Source organism: Coloeus monedula (assembly GCF_965178545.1).
Source record: "Coloeus monedula genome assembly, chromosome: 4".
NCBI lineage: Eukaryota > Metazoa > Chordata > Aves > Passeriformes > Corvidae > Coloeus > Coloeus monedula.
The window spans coordinates 36,602,262-36,618,258 of NC_138784.1; the positions used below are offsets into that span (position 1 = coordinate 36,602,262).

A 15,997-nucleotide genomic window follows, 5' to 3' on the forward strand; every position below is an offset into this window, starting at 1 on the left:
TTTTTAATGATACAAGTCTACTAGTTAGTTTTGGACCCTACAAATCTGTCTCTTCTATTCTACATTAAAGGCAAGGCAAAGAGAAAAAATGAACGAGGAGCACAACAAAAGATTATCGGATACTGTAGACAGACTTTTGACAGAATCCAATGAGCGTCTGCAACTACACTTGAAAGAGAGAATGGCAGCACTTGAAGAAAAGGTACAGTACAAACAGAAGTAAAAAGTTTAACTTAATAAAGATTTCTCTGTATATTCTACTTTTATCAGGATGTAGGTATCATGCTGATTTATTACCACAAATGTGGTCCAGCTTACATGTTCGACTCTTACTTCGAGTGGGCTCAAGTGTCTTTCCAGAAGAGCTGCGAATATGCTGAATATTTTTAGTCACAGATTTATCAGCCAAGAGCCTGCTGAAGAGCTTGTAAAGGACCATTGTATAATGGGGTGCATGAGGCAGTGAGAAAAAGTGGATGAGAACTGAGGAATTACAGGTTTTAGATGTGCTGCCATTTCTGTGTTTTAACCTGCTGATTTCACCTCACTTCTCTGGGAAGAGTAAAATGCTGTCCCCACAGGAGAAGGAGCATCTAGCCTTGAAGAGAGAATGTCATTTACAGGTTTTCCATGATGTGAGACAATGTGGGCTGCAAAATTTAAAGCCACTGACCTTTGTATTTTCCCTCCTTAATCCCTCCTTCTTTTACTTACTCACCTTTGTCTGATCTTAGGGGAATCTTTCAGTGTATTTCAGAAGGGTATTTCAGAACTTCTCAGATGATGTATTTCTGGTTTATATCATTGAAACAAAATGTGGAATGGAGCGAGAAATAGCCTTGCCAAAAGAAGAAATTGGGAGAATTGGTTGTGTAAGAATGAGGCAGTTGCTTAGTTGAACCAAGATGCAAAGTTTTTGCTGATCTAGAAAACACATGGTCCTACATGTTTGAATTCTTGCCAGCATTTAAAATTTAATATATAATCCAACTGAAGCATTAAAGAATTTTAATTTGAAGTCAAATTTATATGAACTTTGTAAAATTGTACATGTATATAGTGATATCTGTTCTATTAACATATGTCTAATTTCTTTTCTGATTATTTTTTCTCTTCTTTTTATTTCTAGAATGTTTTGATTCAAGAATCTGAAAGTTTCAGGAAAAATCTAGAAGAGTCCTTACATGACAAGGTACTGTAAAATACTGTGATTTCATCTGTTTTTATCAAAAGACATGATTATTATTTGGAAATATGCTTATGGTATATTAATTCTCCAGCTTTTATGAAAAATCTTCCTGACACAAATGAGAATTTCTTTAATCACCCAGATGCCATAAATAGCCTTAGAAGGTCTCTGACAGTTGTTCTGAGCTAAGTTCATGGTTGATATCCTAGCCTCAGGAATTAAATACCAAAATTCATATTGATTTCATTGGCTCTGGAGTTTTCCTTCTATCAGTTTTAATTCTGAAAAAGTCTTGTTCAACAGAGATGTATGCATAACTGGTTGCACTTTCATAGTGAAGAATGTAATTTTTTTATTTGATGCAATTCTTCTTAACAGGTGCAGTGTCACTATGCTAAATATAGCTGAAAGTGACCTTTCTTCATTTCTTGCAAATTAACCCCTAATGCTGTTTAGTGAATCAGTCAAATTGATTATAAATATTGCTTCCAGTCCCAGATACCAGGATTTTGGTTTGAAGTTATTCCTGCCTTGAGCACAGTAGGATACACAAATGTATTTGCATTGAGATTCACAGAAGTGTTTTTACAATGTATTAAATCCATTTGAAAGCAATTGTATAGAATTTTAAAAATACATCTCCTTTCTATGATAATATAAATATATCATATGGCATCCAAAGTCAAGACCTTTGAGAAAAATAACAGAAGAGGTATCTATTCAAAAAATTTTTAGTTTCATCTACATTTAGATAACCTGTAGAAAGGCAGCAAGATTCAAGTACCCAAAAGGACAACCTGTTCCAGTGCCTCACCACCGTCATCATAAAGAATTTCTGCCTGATATCTAAAAGCTACCCTCTTTCAGTTTAAAGCCATTATCCCTTGTCCTGCCACTGCAGGTTCTGACCGTGGATCTTCTAAGTGTCCCACTTTTGAAGGGATTACTTGTTTCATTTTAATGAAGAAACTGATGAAGCCATTTCAAATAGATGGACATAACACCAGATACTAATAATCGCTAAGTAACTGGCAAGTGTTACAAATAGAGTATCAGTCATCTCAGTAATTCTGTTCAGTCAAGAAATATTTTAAAAATGCTATAATGCTATTTCAGTAATTATATAATAATAATATAATTCAGTAATAATACTCACTGAAACTGATGCTACTTAAGCTCAGATCCTTATCCTTCCTAGTATTTTGTAATACTGAACATTTTAAACTCTAGGAATAGCAGTGTTACATCTTCATCCCATATTCATTCTTAATTTGTTTTAAAATTCTTTGATTTCACTTATTAGTAGATAACAATTATATGTAGACTTTGGGAACAGTGCTGTTTTCCCTAGTGGTAGCTGTAAAAAATAGGGGTTTTATAGTTAGTTCCAAAAATCCAGTTTTTGTGGCAAACTGTCATTTTTTTACCAGCAGCCCATCATACTAGAGTTCCATCAAATCAACAAGAGCGAGACATTTCACTGCAGTTCAAGTCATCTAAAATGCAGTTCTCTCTAAGTCTGTGTCTCTGTCAGTAAATATAAAGGCCAATATGCCATCTCATGGTATCTAAAAAAATGTAGGTTGGAAAAGATGATCTTGGAGATCATTGAGTCCAACTGTTAATCTTGCTCTCTAAAGGGCAAACGGTGTGTCACACGATGAACTGTGCCTGGCTTTATAGGAGGAAAAATTTAAGGTTCAAGGACCAACTTGTCCTTCCAGCACTTCCGGGCAGTGGTGAAACAGCAGAGTGCTATACCACCTCCTCTTGATGTGTACATCTCGTTAACAGTAATGAGAGTTAATTGAGCTTCCTTTTCTTATTATATTCAGTGTTATGTTCAGTGTATCTTTCCTTACTTGTTTAACTTTATGAGAACAATATCTCATAAAGTAAATGCATTTTGTATCACATGTAAGTATATCTTACTCTTTTTATTTCCAGGAAAGACTTGCCGAAGAAATTGAGAAACTGAGGTCTGAACTGGATCAAATGAAACTGAGGACTGGTTCTTTAATAGAGCCCACCTTGTCAAGGTAATATTTTGTGACAAAAGTTTTATCACTTTAAGTTGAAATAGAACATAAATGTAAGTGACAAGAATTTACAGCAGGGATGTGTTCAAACCACACATAAATGTAATCGTGTATGTCTTTAAAAATGTAAAATCTGTGCAGTTATTATTACTGTTGCATTTCACTTCTTTCATCAGTAAACAGGGCCTTATATCAGTGACTATACACCAAAATATTACAGAGATTAAAGAAAGTCTTTCAAATGATGAAATGTTTTGAAAATTGTACCCAAATACGCAACTTTTTTCCCAGACTTTAAAAATAAATTTGAAATTATCTTCTTTAATACTGAAACTGACCGCCATATTTATGATTATATTTATTCTATAAATAATATCTTTTCTTTTTCTTCATTAGCAAGGCATCACTCAGCTGTACTTAGTGTGTAGCAAAAGACCACAGAACTTCAGCTAAATGTGAAGACATTATTCAGAGAGATCTGAAAACATCATAACCAGACATTAATTATTGTGCCTCTTTCGATGGAAAATCAATTATGGGAAGAATAGTGAGACAAATGCCATAAAAATAACCACTAACAGCTGAAAAGAATTTATCATTCAAGAAAGAACTTCTTGCTTAAAAGTGTCCCTTGAGATTAAATTATTGCTGTATTGATAATTGTGTGCCATGTGCTGTTTTCATAACAGGCAACATGTTAATTTTTAAAACCTGACAGCATACCTTCCAGACAAAGCTCATGGACCAAGACTAAATTGGGAGCACTGTATTCATCTAAAGTTACCCTTTTTCAATAGGGTGTTTTTCTTCCATCAGCTTCCATCAGCCCATTGATGTTCTCATACATCTTGCTCAGTACCTGGACATGGTTTCTTCCTCAACCTTTTATTATTTCTTGGAATAATATTTTTCTACATGTAGAGAAGTGTAAGCCCATGAAATTCAGAATGTGATGCTTGTAACTTTTTGAATTTTTGCTCCCTTGGGAATGTGACTACAGGCACACAACACTTTTTTTTTTGAAAGTGCTTGCAGGGACACAGGCTACTGAACTGCTGGAACAAACAGCAGCTTTGGTTTTGGAGCAGCTGTTCTTCGGGAACTGCAGCTTTTCTTGCAGGGTAGATGAGTATCATTAGCTTGTGCTCTGTGAGCAGGAGCTGATTAGTCCTTGTCAAAGGGCTGTTTGAACTTGATAAGCTATCTAAATATCTTGGGAATTCAGCAGGTTCCGCTAAACAATATACTTTCCCTTCTGTAACCTCACCTCATGAAGCTCCCAGCTCTCTCAGGCACAGCAAGCTCTGAGCATTAAATACTTCCTATTCTCAGCCTATATTCGATTCTGCATTGGCTGGAGTTTGTGCTTTCTGGAAGATAATGAAGCTGGTCAGCAGATGAATATCTACAGCTAGAGACTGGAACCCAGACTATTTCTTTTTTCCTGCCAACTTGCTTCACAACTGCCAAATATTATTGATTATCAGAACAAAGTTCTATTGAGACAAATTACTGTGCACAGAAGATAAAAAGAGTCACTGCCCTATGGGGATTTTTTGTTACATTCCTTTTTTTGACTATGATCATGCTATTGTTATGTGGAAATTGCTGTTAATGTGTGTTAAGAAACAGAAGCTGTTGAGGTCTCTACTTCTGTGGTTGAATTTTCAAATGATGCATGGAGCCTTTGCTCTTCTGACTTGGTTCCACAGCCCATGGTTAGGATGCTTTTATTGCACCATGCAGTGAACTTTTGGTGCTGCTGTTTGACTAAGGAAAGAGAGGTCAGGGACCACTGTTTGTAAACCAGAAAAGATGTGCTGGAGTTATCCTGTATATGCCTCACTGCAATATCCCAGGACTTACCAGGTCTATGGGAAAAGTTGGGGGTTAAATCTCTGAAAAGTATCATCAAATAAAGATTAGTAATACCTAACCAATGTTAAATATCACAGGTCAGTTCACGAATATTTTCATAATGTAGAGCACAGACTTACAGCAGGAAAGCATTATTGATATGCTCACTCATGAACATGTAACATGCTTAGAGTAACCTCAGGCATATTTCTGAGTATACAGGATAGTACATTCAGCTGCCAGTTCTAATTATCCTGAAATGTGCTTTTTCTTTTTAAAGTTTTGGATGATAAGTATTTCTATGTACAGCTTTCATTTTAAAAAATAAGAGGTTTTATTGTTTGGTTTCTCCCTTAATTTTCTCACACAAGGATTTCACTTTTTCACTGTTAAATTATGTTTTGTGTTCTCATTTATTATGTGATAGCTAAAAATTTGTTTAAAAAGACATATCAGTGTTCCTAGACTGAAAGTCATTGGATTGTTGTTGTTATTCCTATTACTCTCTCAGTCCACTTATGTAATTCTGTTTATAGACCTCACCTGGATACATCAACAGAGCTGAGGTACTCAGTGGGCTCACTGGTGGATAGCCAGTCTGATTATCGGTCAACTAAAGTGATAAGGCGACCTAGAAGAGGCCGGATGGGAGTACGCAGAGATGAACCAAAGGTTAACCCCCAACTTCTTCTGATATATTCCCTGAAAAGAGAATGTATTTGAGGCTGTTAAGCTTACAGTTTGTGGGGTTTTCTTCCAGGAAAAAAACCAGCAGCAGAAAAAGCAACCCACCGAACAAGAAAACCCAACCCAGAGAGCAGGGTTTCTTCTATATCTGCTCAGAGTACTGTTGTACTAAAATGAAGGCAGAAAATGTTGAAGTTTAGACATCAAAGTTCAAATGTACTTGATTATTTGTCTTTCCAGAGTGTCTTTTTCTATAAATTTTCCTGATAGTAATTGTATACCTAAGTTACAATTATGTGAAAATATTTTATGCTATTTGCAGTAATATTGTGAGCATTAATGGAGTGCTAATAATTGAATAAGTATTTTGAAATGTTAGTTGCTTTCCTTTCCCATTTTTCCTGAAGTTTGGCTTTGCAGTTTTCCCTGACATAAACCATATATGTCCTAATTCCTGCTCAGGTAAAATCACTTGGCGATCATGAGTGGAATAGGACGCAGCAGATCGGTGTTCTGAGCAGTCATCCATTTGAGAGTGACACTGAGATGTCTGACATCGATGATGATGATAGAGAAACACTTTTCAGCTCCATGGACCTGCTGTCACCAAGTGGCCATTCCGATGCCCAGACTCTGGCCATGATGCTTCAGGAGCAGCTAGATGCAATCAATAAAGAAATTAGGTATGTAGCCTGAACTAGCTGGGATTCACTTATGATTACAGCTTCAAGCTTCCTTTAATGCTTGAGTTCAGGTACAACTCATGACAGTTAGGAAACAACTTGTTCATTTAGAGGATTGATGGTGTGTCTGCTTTCCAGAGAAGGGTATTGATTATGTGAAGGTAACAACTGAGTCTTTCTTTCCTAATCATAGAAATGTCTTTCAAAAAACTTTCCAAGTGAAGAACTGTTGGCCATTTGAAGAGAAGTGAGTTAGAGGAGGCTAATACATGGAAGATTTCACATATTGCTGTTCACAGTCCTCTTTTCAAGGTCTTTTTCACTGTTATGCGTGACTCCATTTATTCAGCAACAACCTCCTATCAGAAATATTTTGTTTCAGTGCTCTTCATGCTTTCTTCTGGTAATTATCCCTATGTTAAATCTAATGTAAGCCGTGTTTTCTAAGACATGGTTTTGATTTTCTCTGTAGACACAGAATATGATTTTTCATGCTCCAAGTTGGATTATATGTTTGGAAATAGGTAATGAATAGAAGGTATCTTAATAATATCTGTGCAAATTTAATGGAGTGGTAGAGAATCAAATGACGTGTTTAAGTGACTTTTATAAATGAAACCATATTTTAAGCTTGAAGCATTCTGACACGTTTTTCAGGAAGGGCAACTTTAAAAAAAGCTTGGTGTGTGAAAAACATCCTCTCATTAGTGACTGTTTTTCTAGAAGGAGATGAAGGAAATGTTAGTAACTGTGTTAGGGACTTTCTGGTAATACTATAAACAGAAATACTGTGGTTAGAAATATAATCAAAGCAAGATAGACTGATTTGGCAAAAGATAATCATTCTCTGATCAAGGTTACTTTAAAGGAAGAACTCTATTGGAATATCTTGAATTTGAGTAACTTTTCAGGGAAAAATTTTTGTTATAAATCTAGAGCTTTGCATTTTTTGCTGTCCCAGAATGTGTTCTTTCAGATAGGATAACGCTCCTGTTTTCTCAAACCTTTTCCCACACCTGTCAAGATACAGTCAAAGAAATATTCTGGTGTTGGGAAGGTAAATCTCCTTAAAACAGTGTACATAAAAGAGAGAACCTTATCCATATTTTCTGTTGTTATAAAGAAGTCAGCACTGTGGTCAGTTCAGGAAGCTGTAGATGCAACATTTATATTTGTTTTTAAACAGTACTAGTCTTTTTTCAATTTAACAAAAATACAGCAAAGGGTTTTCACAAGGAACTGTACATGCAGATGACATAATGGGATATTATTTGTGCCACAGTGATCAGGTTACTGTTTTACTTAACCCAGGATCTTGACTCAGAAGTTGGGTAGAGTTTTACCTCAAAAGGGAAGCAAGGGTGCATTTTTTATACAGCCATTTTTACTGGAAGTCTACTGAGAGTAGTTTATTTCCTCAACTGCTAATCTTATATTGAAGTATAGGCTTTAATTGTAATAGCAACCATTATAAAAGGACCAAGTATGTAATTTTGTATTTTTTTAATATGGTTCAGCAAAAATCATTCTACAAGGATAGTCTTATAAACTGTACTTCATTTCATGTTTTCTTGGTTTGTTTTGGGTTTTTTTAATTGACAAACACTATAAGAGTTTATCAAATTTTTTAAGGTATCAAAGAGATTAAAAATGTATTTTGCCTTAGATTTGTTTTATTATACAAGATAATTCAGGATTAAGATTACTAAAATGAAAAAAAAAAAAAGTTTTTATAATTCCCTTTCAAAATATTATTGGCCTTTAAGTTTCTGCCCTGCATTATTTCAAAAAGAATTGTAGGTGTTTTATACAAATTCTGAAATGGATGTTAAAGAAGATTTATCACAGCACAGGAATTTTTAGATTTCTATTTTCAATGTATTATGGTTTTATTCATTGTACTTGCTTCATTTCACTCAGAAAAGTCTGGTTCACAGTTTCAGCCTCCCCAAACTTTGTATTCTCTCATTTAACATTGATCCCTCATAATATTTCCTTCTCTTTGCAAAAAAAGACTACTCCTAACACGGGTTTATGGGCAAAAGACTTATAAACAAATATTTTATTTTAAAGACATTTTTCCATTCTAGGTGCAATCACAATTAAAAAACAAAGCTAAAGAACCCAATGGAAGCATACCATTGAGATGATAGATGTTTAAGAAGCTTATACTGGTTGCTAAGAAGAAAGCTATTTTAACGAAATTCACTTAAAAACACAGTGCTTTAGAAGCAGCTATCATTTTTTCATCAAACTGTAGGGGTAAAACAGACAATTTGTTTTGCATGTTCTCTTTTTTTATTAATATGGATTATTTTAGCAATTCCCTTCTTAAAGGTCCAATTTCGTTTGACCCTTAACTTTGTGATTTAGCAAAAGATAATCAGATGAAGCCAACCTAAGCTTGGAATTAGTTATCTATGGTAAATTGGATTGTAAACCCTCCTGCCCTATTCTGCCTCCTTTGCATAGGAAGCAATATTCCTGAAATGTCATACATCAAGTCTTGCTGCTGGACACATTCTTCAAACAGGCTTTGTGAACGGAGGAATTGGGAAAAATCATTTGGTTGCTCTGGTGATTAGGAAAATAATGTTGGAAAGGGTATTTTTTAATTATCTATGATATTCATCTTTGTTTTCTCTTACTTTCAAATCTCATTTGAAAGGAAATGGTTTTTAGTTTTGCTCTGGGGATATGAAGAGGCAAATACAACAAGAGCATTCTTCTTTTATTGAATAAGGTTAATCCAAGAAGAGAAGGAGTCGACAGAATTGCGTGCTGAAGAGATAGAGAACAGAGTGGCCAGCGTGAGTCTGGAAGGCTTAAATCTAGCCAGAGTCCACCAAGGTACCTCCATTACTGGCTCAGTGACAGCATCGTCACTTGCAAGCTCATCTCCTCCCAGCGGACACTCAACTCCCAAACTCACCCCTCGCAGTCCAGCCAGGGAGATGGACAGAATGGGGGTTATGACGCTGGTAAGACACCTTGTGGTGACAGTATTCGATGTGATATTTCTTGTATCAAGTACTTAATCTTTTCACTTTATGACTGGCTCATCTCTCTAATTCTTCATTCACATCTTCATCATCCATACAGATAGCAAATTCTCTAGAATATGGACATTAGGTGTCTTTGGGCTTTGTTATAGTGGTTTTGAGCATTGCATGATTCACCAGGGACACAGTGATAGGATTACCAAGGGCCTTCAGCACACAGGCCATGGAATTAATAAGAAACAGAATTGATCACTGGAATTGCTTATATGTAAAAAATGTTTACTAATGGAAAATTCTTAAGTGATACAGTTATTACACAATAGTCTGTGGACCTATTTCTGAATTTAAACTTCCAGGAAATGCCTAGAAGATATTAAAACATTCCACTACTTAATATATGTGATCGTTTGGATATACTTTTATATTTGGTGTACTCTTTTATACTTGCAGCATTTTTGTGCATTCTTCATGACCATATATCATGCACTTGAAATAAGTTCTTTGGTTTCCAGTAATTCATTTAACTGATATATTTCAGCATTACAAGCAGCTCACACATAGACATCAAGCCACCATGAAATTACCACGCAAAGCATTTCTAACATTGCTGTGCCTTTGAGGACACATTCAAAAATGTCTGGTTCGATTTGGAAAGGGATTTACAACTAATTTAATTTTGATCCTAGACAAAAAGAAACAGTACATCTGTCAAATATCTGAAGATGGTATGTGTCAAAATATTTAAGAAGTACAACTCTGATACTGATCTGAGTACAGATGCAGGGTTCAGTGTTAGCTACAAACCAGTTTGGAGCCAGGGTGAATTAATCCCTTTAATCTAGGAGAGAATCAAAGCAGCCCACTCTGCTGATCTCATACAGGGAATAGAATAGACTAAAGGTAAGCCCATTTTATATTTGCTTTTTCTCTGATAACCATGGTGTCACCAATGTCCCCTTGTGGTCCATTCCTGGGAAGCAGCAGCAGCACTGATTCCCTGTGGAGCCTCTCCTAACAGAAAAGGTTGCTAAGAGCAGCTTGGAATGAAGCATGGTTGTTAATTCATCTCAGCTGGGAGTAGGGACTTTTGTTGACAACCATCTAGCCAAGTACTCCCTTTTCCTGGGAAATGACAACTACTCATATCCACCTCTACTCCTCCTAGTTTAGTATGGTGTTTGCTGCCTTCTTGGGATCTGAGGACAGCAGAGAGAGGAAGTCCAGACAGGCAGTTGTGACTTATTCTTTGCTGCCTCCAGTTCCCACTGCTGAAGAGCAGAAACAAAAATACTGGTTGCACAGGTCGCTGTGGAGGAGGTGAGTGTGCAGGCTGCTGTGCTGCCACCTACTTCACCAAAGCAGCACCTTCCCAAATACAGAGTCTTTCCCCAGCCGTTTGAACTAAGCAGTCTGGCTGCAGGTAAATAGCAATGGTTAAACTGCCCCACCAGCAGACACCTGCACTGCCTGGTTGCCTGCATTTCAAAACTGTAGCTTTTTAGAAAGTCAGTAGGTTGATCAGATTCAAACACAAAATGACAGCATAGCCTCTGCAATTCAGGTTGCCATGGTCTCACTGGCATCCAGCTCTAACTGTGCTAAAACTCACATGGATTTGTCTGTCTGACTTGCAGTTGAACTCTTACCATAAGCAGTAGAAGCATCCCCCCACAATGTGCTCAGCAGCACAGCCCACAGCTTTGCTCTCCTTCTTCCACCATTTCAGGATGCTTCTGCCCTGCACTGTTTCAGCAGGAGTTCAGTGTTGAATATCACTTCCTTGCTGGTTGGGAACAAACACAAGTCTGTCCAACATCCTCTAAGTGAAACTTTGCGTTGGGAAGAGTTTTGTAGAAGCCTGGTCTCTAGAGCTCAAATTGCAAAATGACCCTGTATTGGTTGTCTGGAGAAGCAGTACTGCATTAATTCCCACAACCCAGGTCCATGCAGTAAATAAGTTCTGCAGAGTATCTTCAGCTTTCCTTAAATGAATGAGACATCTACCAAAAATAAAAATGCAAAGAGGGTTGAACAAGACCCATTCTAGCAGTCTTCTACTGCCAAGTAATACTGCAGAAGATCAGTGAATATGTATTCATTTCCTGAAAATGCCAGTCACTTTTTCAGGCATGGTATTTGGTGATATTTTGTGGTTTTACTTGGCGGGACACCAATACATTTTTAATACTCAATAAAACTTAGGAAAAAATCTCTATTGGGGGCAACATAAGTACTTATATGAAAACCCAAAAATAGAAACTGCTACCATAGGCTTGAAATGTCCAATTCTTAGCTAAGTTTGTGGAATTGAAGGAGAGCATAACTTTAGGAATAAAAACCCCAAACTACTTTACCAGAATGACATATTTTTCGGGGGTAATCTTACATTATTACATCAAGTGTATAATTAGTGTATAATATGGAAAGTATTAAATTAATCTTTGCTTCCAACTTATTGAATGTGAGAACAAATGTGAGGCATTTTTTATGCTTCAATAATATTTATTAATCATTATTTTTTTTGTTGTTGCTGCTTTTGTTACCAATCTAAGCCAAGCGACCTAAGGAAGCATCGGAGAAAGGTATGATACTGGGGTTTTTTTAAAGTTTGGGAGACCACATTTGCCATATTCCTCTGCTATTTAGATAACTGCATCCCTTGCCAGCAACTGCATCCCCCCCTCTCCTTTTCATTCAATGCTTGAACATAACCATTTTAATCCTACCTGGAAAGGCTTCAAGGGGTCACAGCTAAGCCACAGAATCAAGGCCCACAAGTGATATCTTGGAGTAGTAGCCTCGACAGCACAAACTTAAAGGAATACTTATTTTTAAAAAGTATGGACACAAAAGAATTACCTTTGGCCATTCTTCCTGCTGGAGAAACTACAGACAGATTCCTTGAAATCTTCTGGAGTAATATAAAGTTGTTTACAGAACTGGCACTGATTACGAGGTTACATGACAGATAAGGGTATTTAAGATCAATCCTTATATGCTCTGACAAAATTCCTCTTTGTCTATGCCTATTGTCAAGCATACTGACTATTCTAGTAATATGCTGTGAAGAGAGTGGTCATGTTTATTTATTTACCATCTCTCTTACATCCCTGAGAAATTTAGTTAACCTGAATAATCCTGTCTAATGCAAGAAACCTACTTACACCTAAGATTGCCTTAATGTTTAGACCTTCACTGTACCAACCTGTTCAGCATAAAGTGAATGAACTTCTTCTACAAGCATAATCTCATTTCTCTCCAATATGTGCTTTAAGCTGCCATATTTGGGCAATTGTTTTTCCCAATAGCATATTTCAAAAAAACGAACCCTTACAATTGGCTCAACAAATTGCACTTGAAACCTTACATGCTTCAGTCCACTTGACAATATCATGCAGCATATGTTGAAACATTCTTGAAAAGCTAATATGCTCTCATCAGAGTCTGTCTCCCCCAGATTGCAGTAGTTGAAGAAGATGGGCGTGAAGATAAAGCCACAATCAAATGTGAAACTTCTCCTCCTCCAACACCCAGAGCTATCAGGATGACTCATACCCTTCCTTCTTCATACCACAATGATGCCAGAAGGTAAGATGTTTGTAACATGAATTGGTACCTCACAGTTTACCATGTTATTGTTTCCAAATCATGCTGTTTAACTATTCCAAAATGACCTGATTTCTTCCCTGTTTCCCATGTTGTTAGAGGAGAACCTTACCCATTGTCTGTTGCATGACCCTGGAAATGTTTATCAGTGCTAAAGTACATGCTGGGTATTTCTGTTTTGAGGTACAGTTTTGATGACTACTGGAAGTAGCAATGCTACAAATCCTAGAAATAAAATCAGAATGCTGACTACTGTATTTTTCATAAATCGGTCTTAGCAAAGGAAAAATATTTATTTTCAGCCTTGCCTGACAGTGAAAATGTGATCTTGTGTTGCTCTATATGTTGCCAAATAATTTAAAGATGTGATTGTTTCACTTGCTGGGAGATCATTACTAAATTATAATCAATTAATTTATTTACAGAGCTGTTCAGAAGAAAATAAAAAATTACCTGAAAATCTTGACATGTTATCTATTCTATTTCTTTATTATCATTTTGCAGTAGTTTGCCTGCTTCATTGGAGCCAGAAAGCATTGGTCTTGGCAGTGTCAGCAGCAGTCAGGACTCCCTGCACAAAGCTCCCAAGAAGAAAGGAATCAAGTCTTCAATAGGACGATTGTTCGGTAAAAAAGAGAAGGCTCGACTTGGACAGCTCAGTAAGGAATTAGTGGTAACAAGCTAAGGTCACCATTTCACTGCCATTTTTTCCATTTTTAATTTTGCTTTTTTTTCAGCTTCCAATTTGCTCATTTTTCTGCTTTCTCTGATGCAACTTTCCCATTAAATTTCATTGTTATCAGCAATTACATTTGTCAAGACTTTCCCATGTAGTGCAAATGAAAGGAGAGTTCTGGCACAAATTACTGGGATCATCTTCTTCACTCAACCTGGTGCTTCAATAGTTGAACTAGGGTAGAAATGGTAGCACTTTTTGCTCGAATAAATACATAAAGAGAAGGTGAGAAGTTAGTAAGAAATAAATGGCTGTAAGAGGTCTACCTAAGTGAGACAGAAGATCCTTGCAAGTAAGAGTAGCTGCTTTTCAGATTTCAGTATGTCAATACATGCCCTCTAGTGCCTATTGCTGAATGTCCTCAGGATAACTTTCTTTTTACAGTTATGCTGCTCACAGCAGTGCTTAGTTTTCTTCCTGATTCTTCTGCCCTTTTCCCTTGCCAAGACTATTTCATTCTATTTCATTCATGGCAGAAATTTTCCTCTGCCTATTTCTATAGGATATGTCTATGTGGACACATGCCAACACAAGTATCAAATTGGAACAAATGTCCCAATAAAATTGAAATACTGGCTCTTTCATAGTCATGCAGATGTCAGATAGTACAAGTTTGTGAGGCACTAAATCTTACTGCCATGGTGACCATGTAACACTTGTAAAAGAATTTTTTAAGACCTTGCAGTAATTGTAAATGCTTAAGCAGAAAGCATAAGCCTGAAATTAAAACCCTACACTTGTATTACAGTGTGTCTTTATCACAGCTAACAATCCTGTTGCTAAAATAGGTAAAAAATATAGTACTAAGGTCAAAGCATCAGAGTAAAATTGAAAAACTGAGTTTTCTTCATTTATACTCCAAACTTCTCCTCTCTGCCTATGAAAGCCATGTATTCTTGAAAAAAAACCAACCCAATTTCTAGTTGCAATCTGAATTCCCTTTTTTTTTTACTCATTATGGAAAGAATAAATCTGACTTTTTCAATCTTTTAAATGAGACTCTATAAATGAGTCTTTCAAATACACCTGTATGCCACCTTCTGCATTGATGGATTATTTTATTACTTTAGACTGCATCTCAAGTTAGACTTTATTAATTCACATTTACATTCCATATAACCCTTTTTATCGATACTGATGGTTTATGCATATTAATCTACAATTTCTCAGAAAGTCAGGAACATAGAGGACAAAGATGTAATAAATGTGTTGGTCTTCCCTGCAGTTCTTTGGAATGTGAAATGAAAATGAAATAACAGCTTTAAAGGCTATCTCAGGAGCAATGTAATCTGGCAATAGATTAATTTCTTAATACTCACCATGATTAATAATACATACATAAAATTTGATAAAGTCCATTTGTAATTCCCCATACTAGGTCATGAAATATTAGTGATTTGCAATTATATGGATTTTTTTGGGAGTTCCATCCTTTAACTCAACAGCAAAGATTTCAGTATAATGCACATTTTAATTAAGCAAACTAGGTTTACTGGCATGTATAAGACTGTTACCTAATCAAAAAAGTAGGAGCAAAATATTTTTCAGAAATTAAAAAGACATTGAGCAGCTGAATTACAGAGTAGTTTTTCTCATCTTAATTTTTAACATATCAAAAGAAAGGCATTTATTGAGTGGCCATTTCCATTCAATGGCGGCATCATAGAATATGATTGCAAGGGACAATGAAATTTAAAAAACAACAGTCATGGTAATACTTGACTCAGTTTCACAACAAGAATATTATCTGTGCAGCTATATAATTAGGAGTTCTATTTGTGGTAAGATACTGCATCACAGAAATTTATATAGCAAGTCCTATCACTACGGCACTGCAAAATATTTGTATGGTTTTCATAACCTAAATTTATATAGCAAAATCAATAAAAGAATGTAATTTATTTCCTTGCTTAAACACTCTAATTTAAAATAGACATATCCTTCTTATATGTTTTAATGTGGAAAATACATCTTCTTCAAAAGCTCATTTTATATACTCTTATTTAAGAAACAATATTGAAACCGAGTTGTATCACTAGGTTAAACAGAGATGTGCTATTACCCAGAATATTTCCTTGCTCTGTGTTCCTTGCAAAACTCTGAAATTATTAGTATTCAACCCCTAACCCTGACAGAATTTTGTTGTTTTATTATTTGATAATTTTGCCATCTCTGCTAAACCATTAGCATTACTGTTC

General features: G+C 35.9%; 1 protein-coding gene across 4 annotated transcripts in view; it reads left to right on the top strand.

Moving 5' to 3' along the window:
• PPFIA2 (PTPRF interacting protein alpha 2) overlaps positions 1-15,997 on the top strand; it is a gene marked incomplete at both ends in the record, with an annotated part of 283,268 nt that overhangs the window by 234,332 nt on the left and 32,939 nt on the right. For all 4 annotated transcript variants that reach the window (XM_082279657.1, XM_082279658.1, XM_082279659.1 and 1 more), the window contains 9 exons: positions 71-202; positions 1,130-1,192; positions 3,137-3,228; positions 5,622-5,757; positions 6,235-6,455; positions 9,199-9,436; positions 12,010-12,039; positions 12,915-13,045; positions 13,568-13,722. In XM_082279657.1, the coding sequence (XP_082135783.1) occupies positions 71-202; positions 1,130-1,192; positions 3,137-3,228; positions 5,622-5,757; positions 6,235-6,455; positions 9,199-9,436; positions 12,010-12,039; positions 12,915-13,045; positions 13,568-13,722 (1,198 nt within the window). The remainder of the gene's footprint in view (positions 1-70; positions 203-1,129; positions 1,193-3,136; positions 3,229-5,621; positions 5,758-6,234; positions 6,456-9,198; positions 9,437-12,009; positions 12,040-12,914; positions 13,046-13,567; positions 13,723-15,997) is intronic.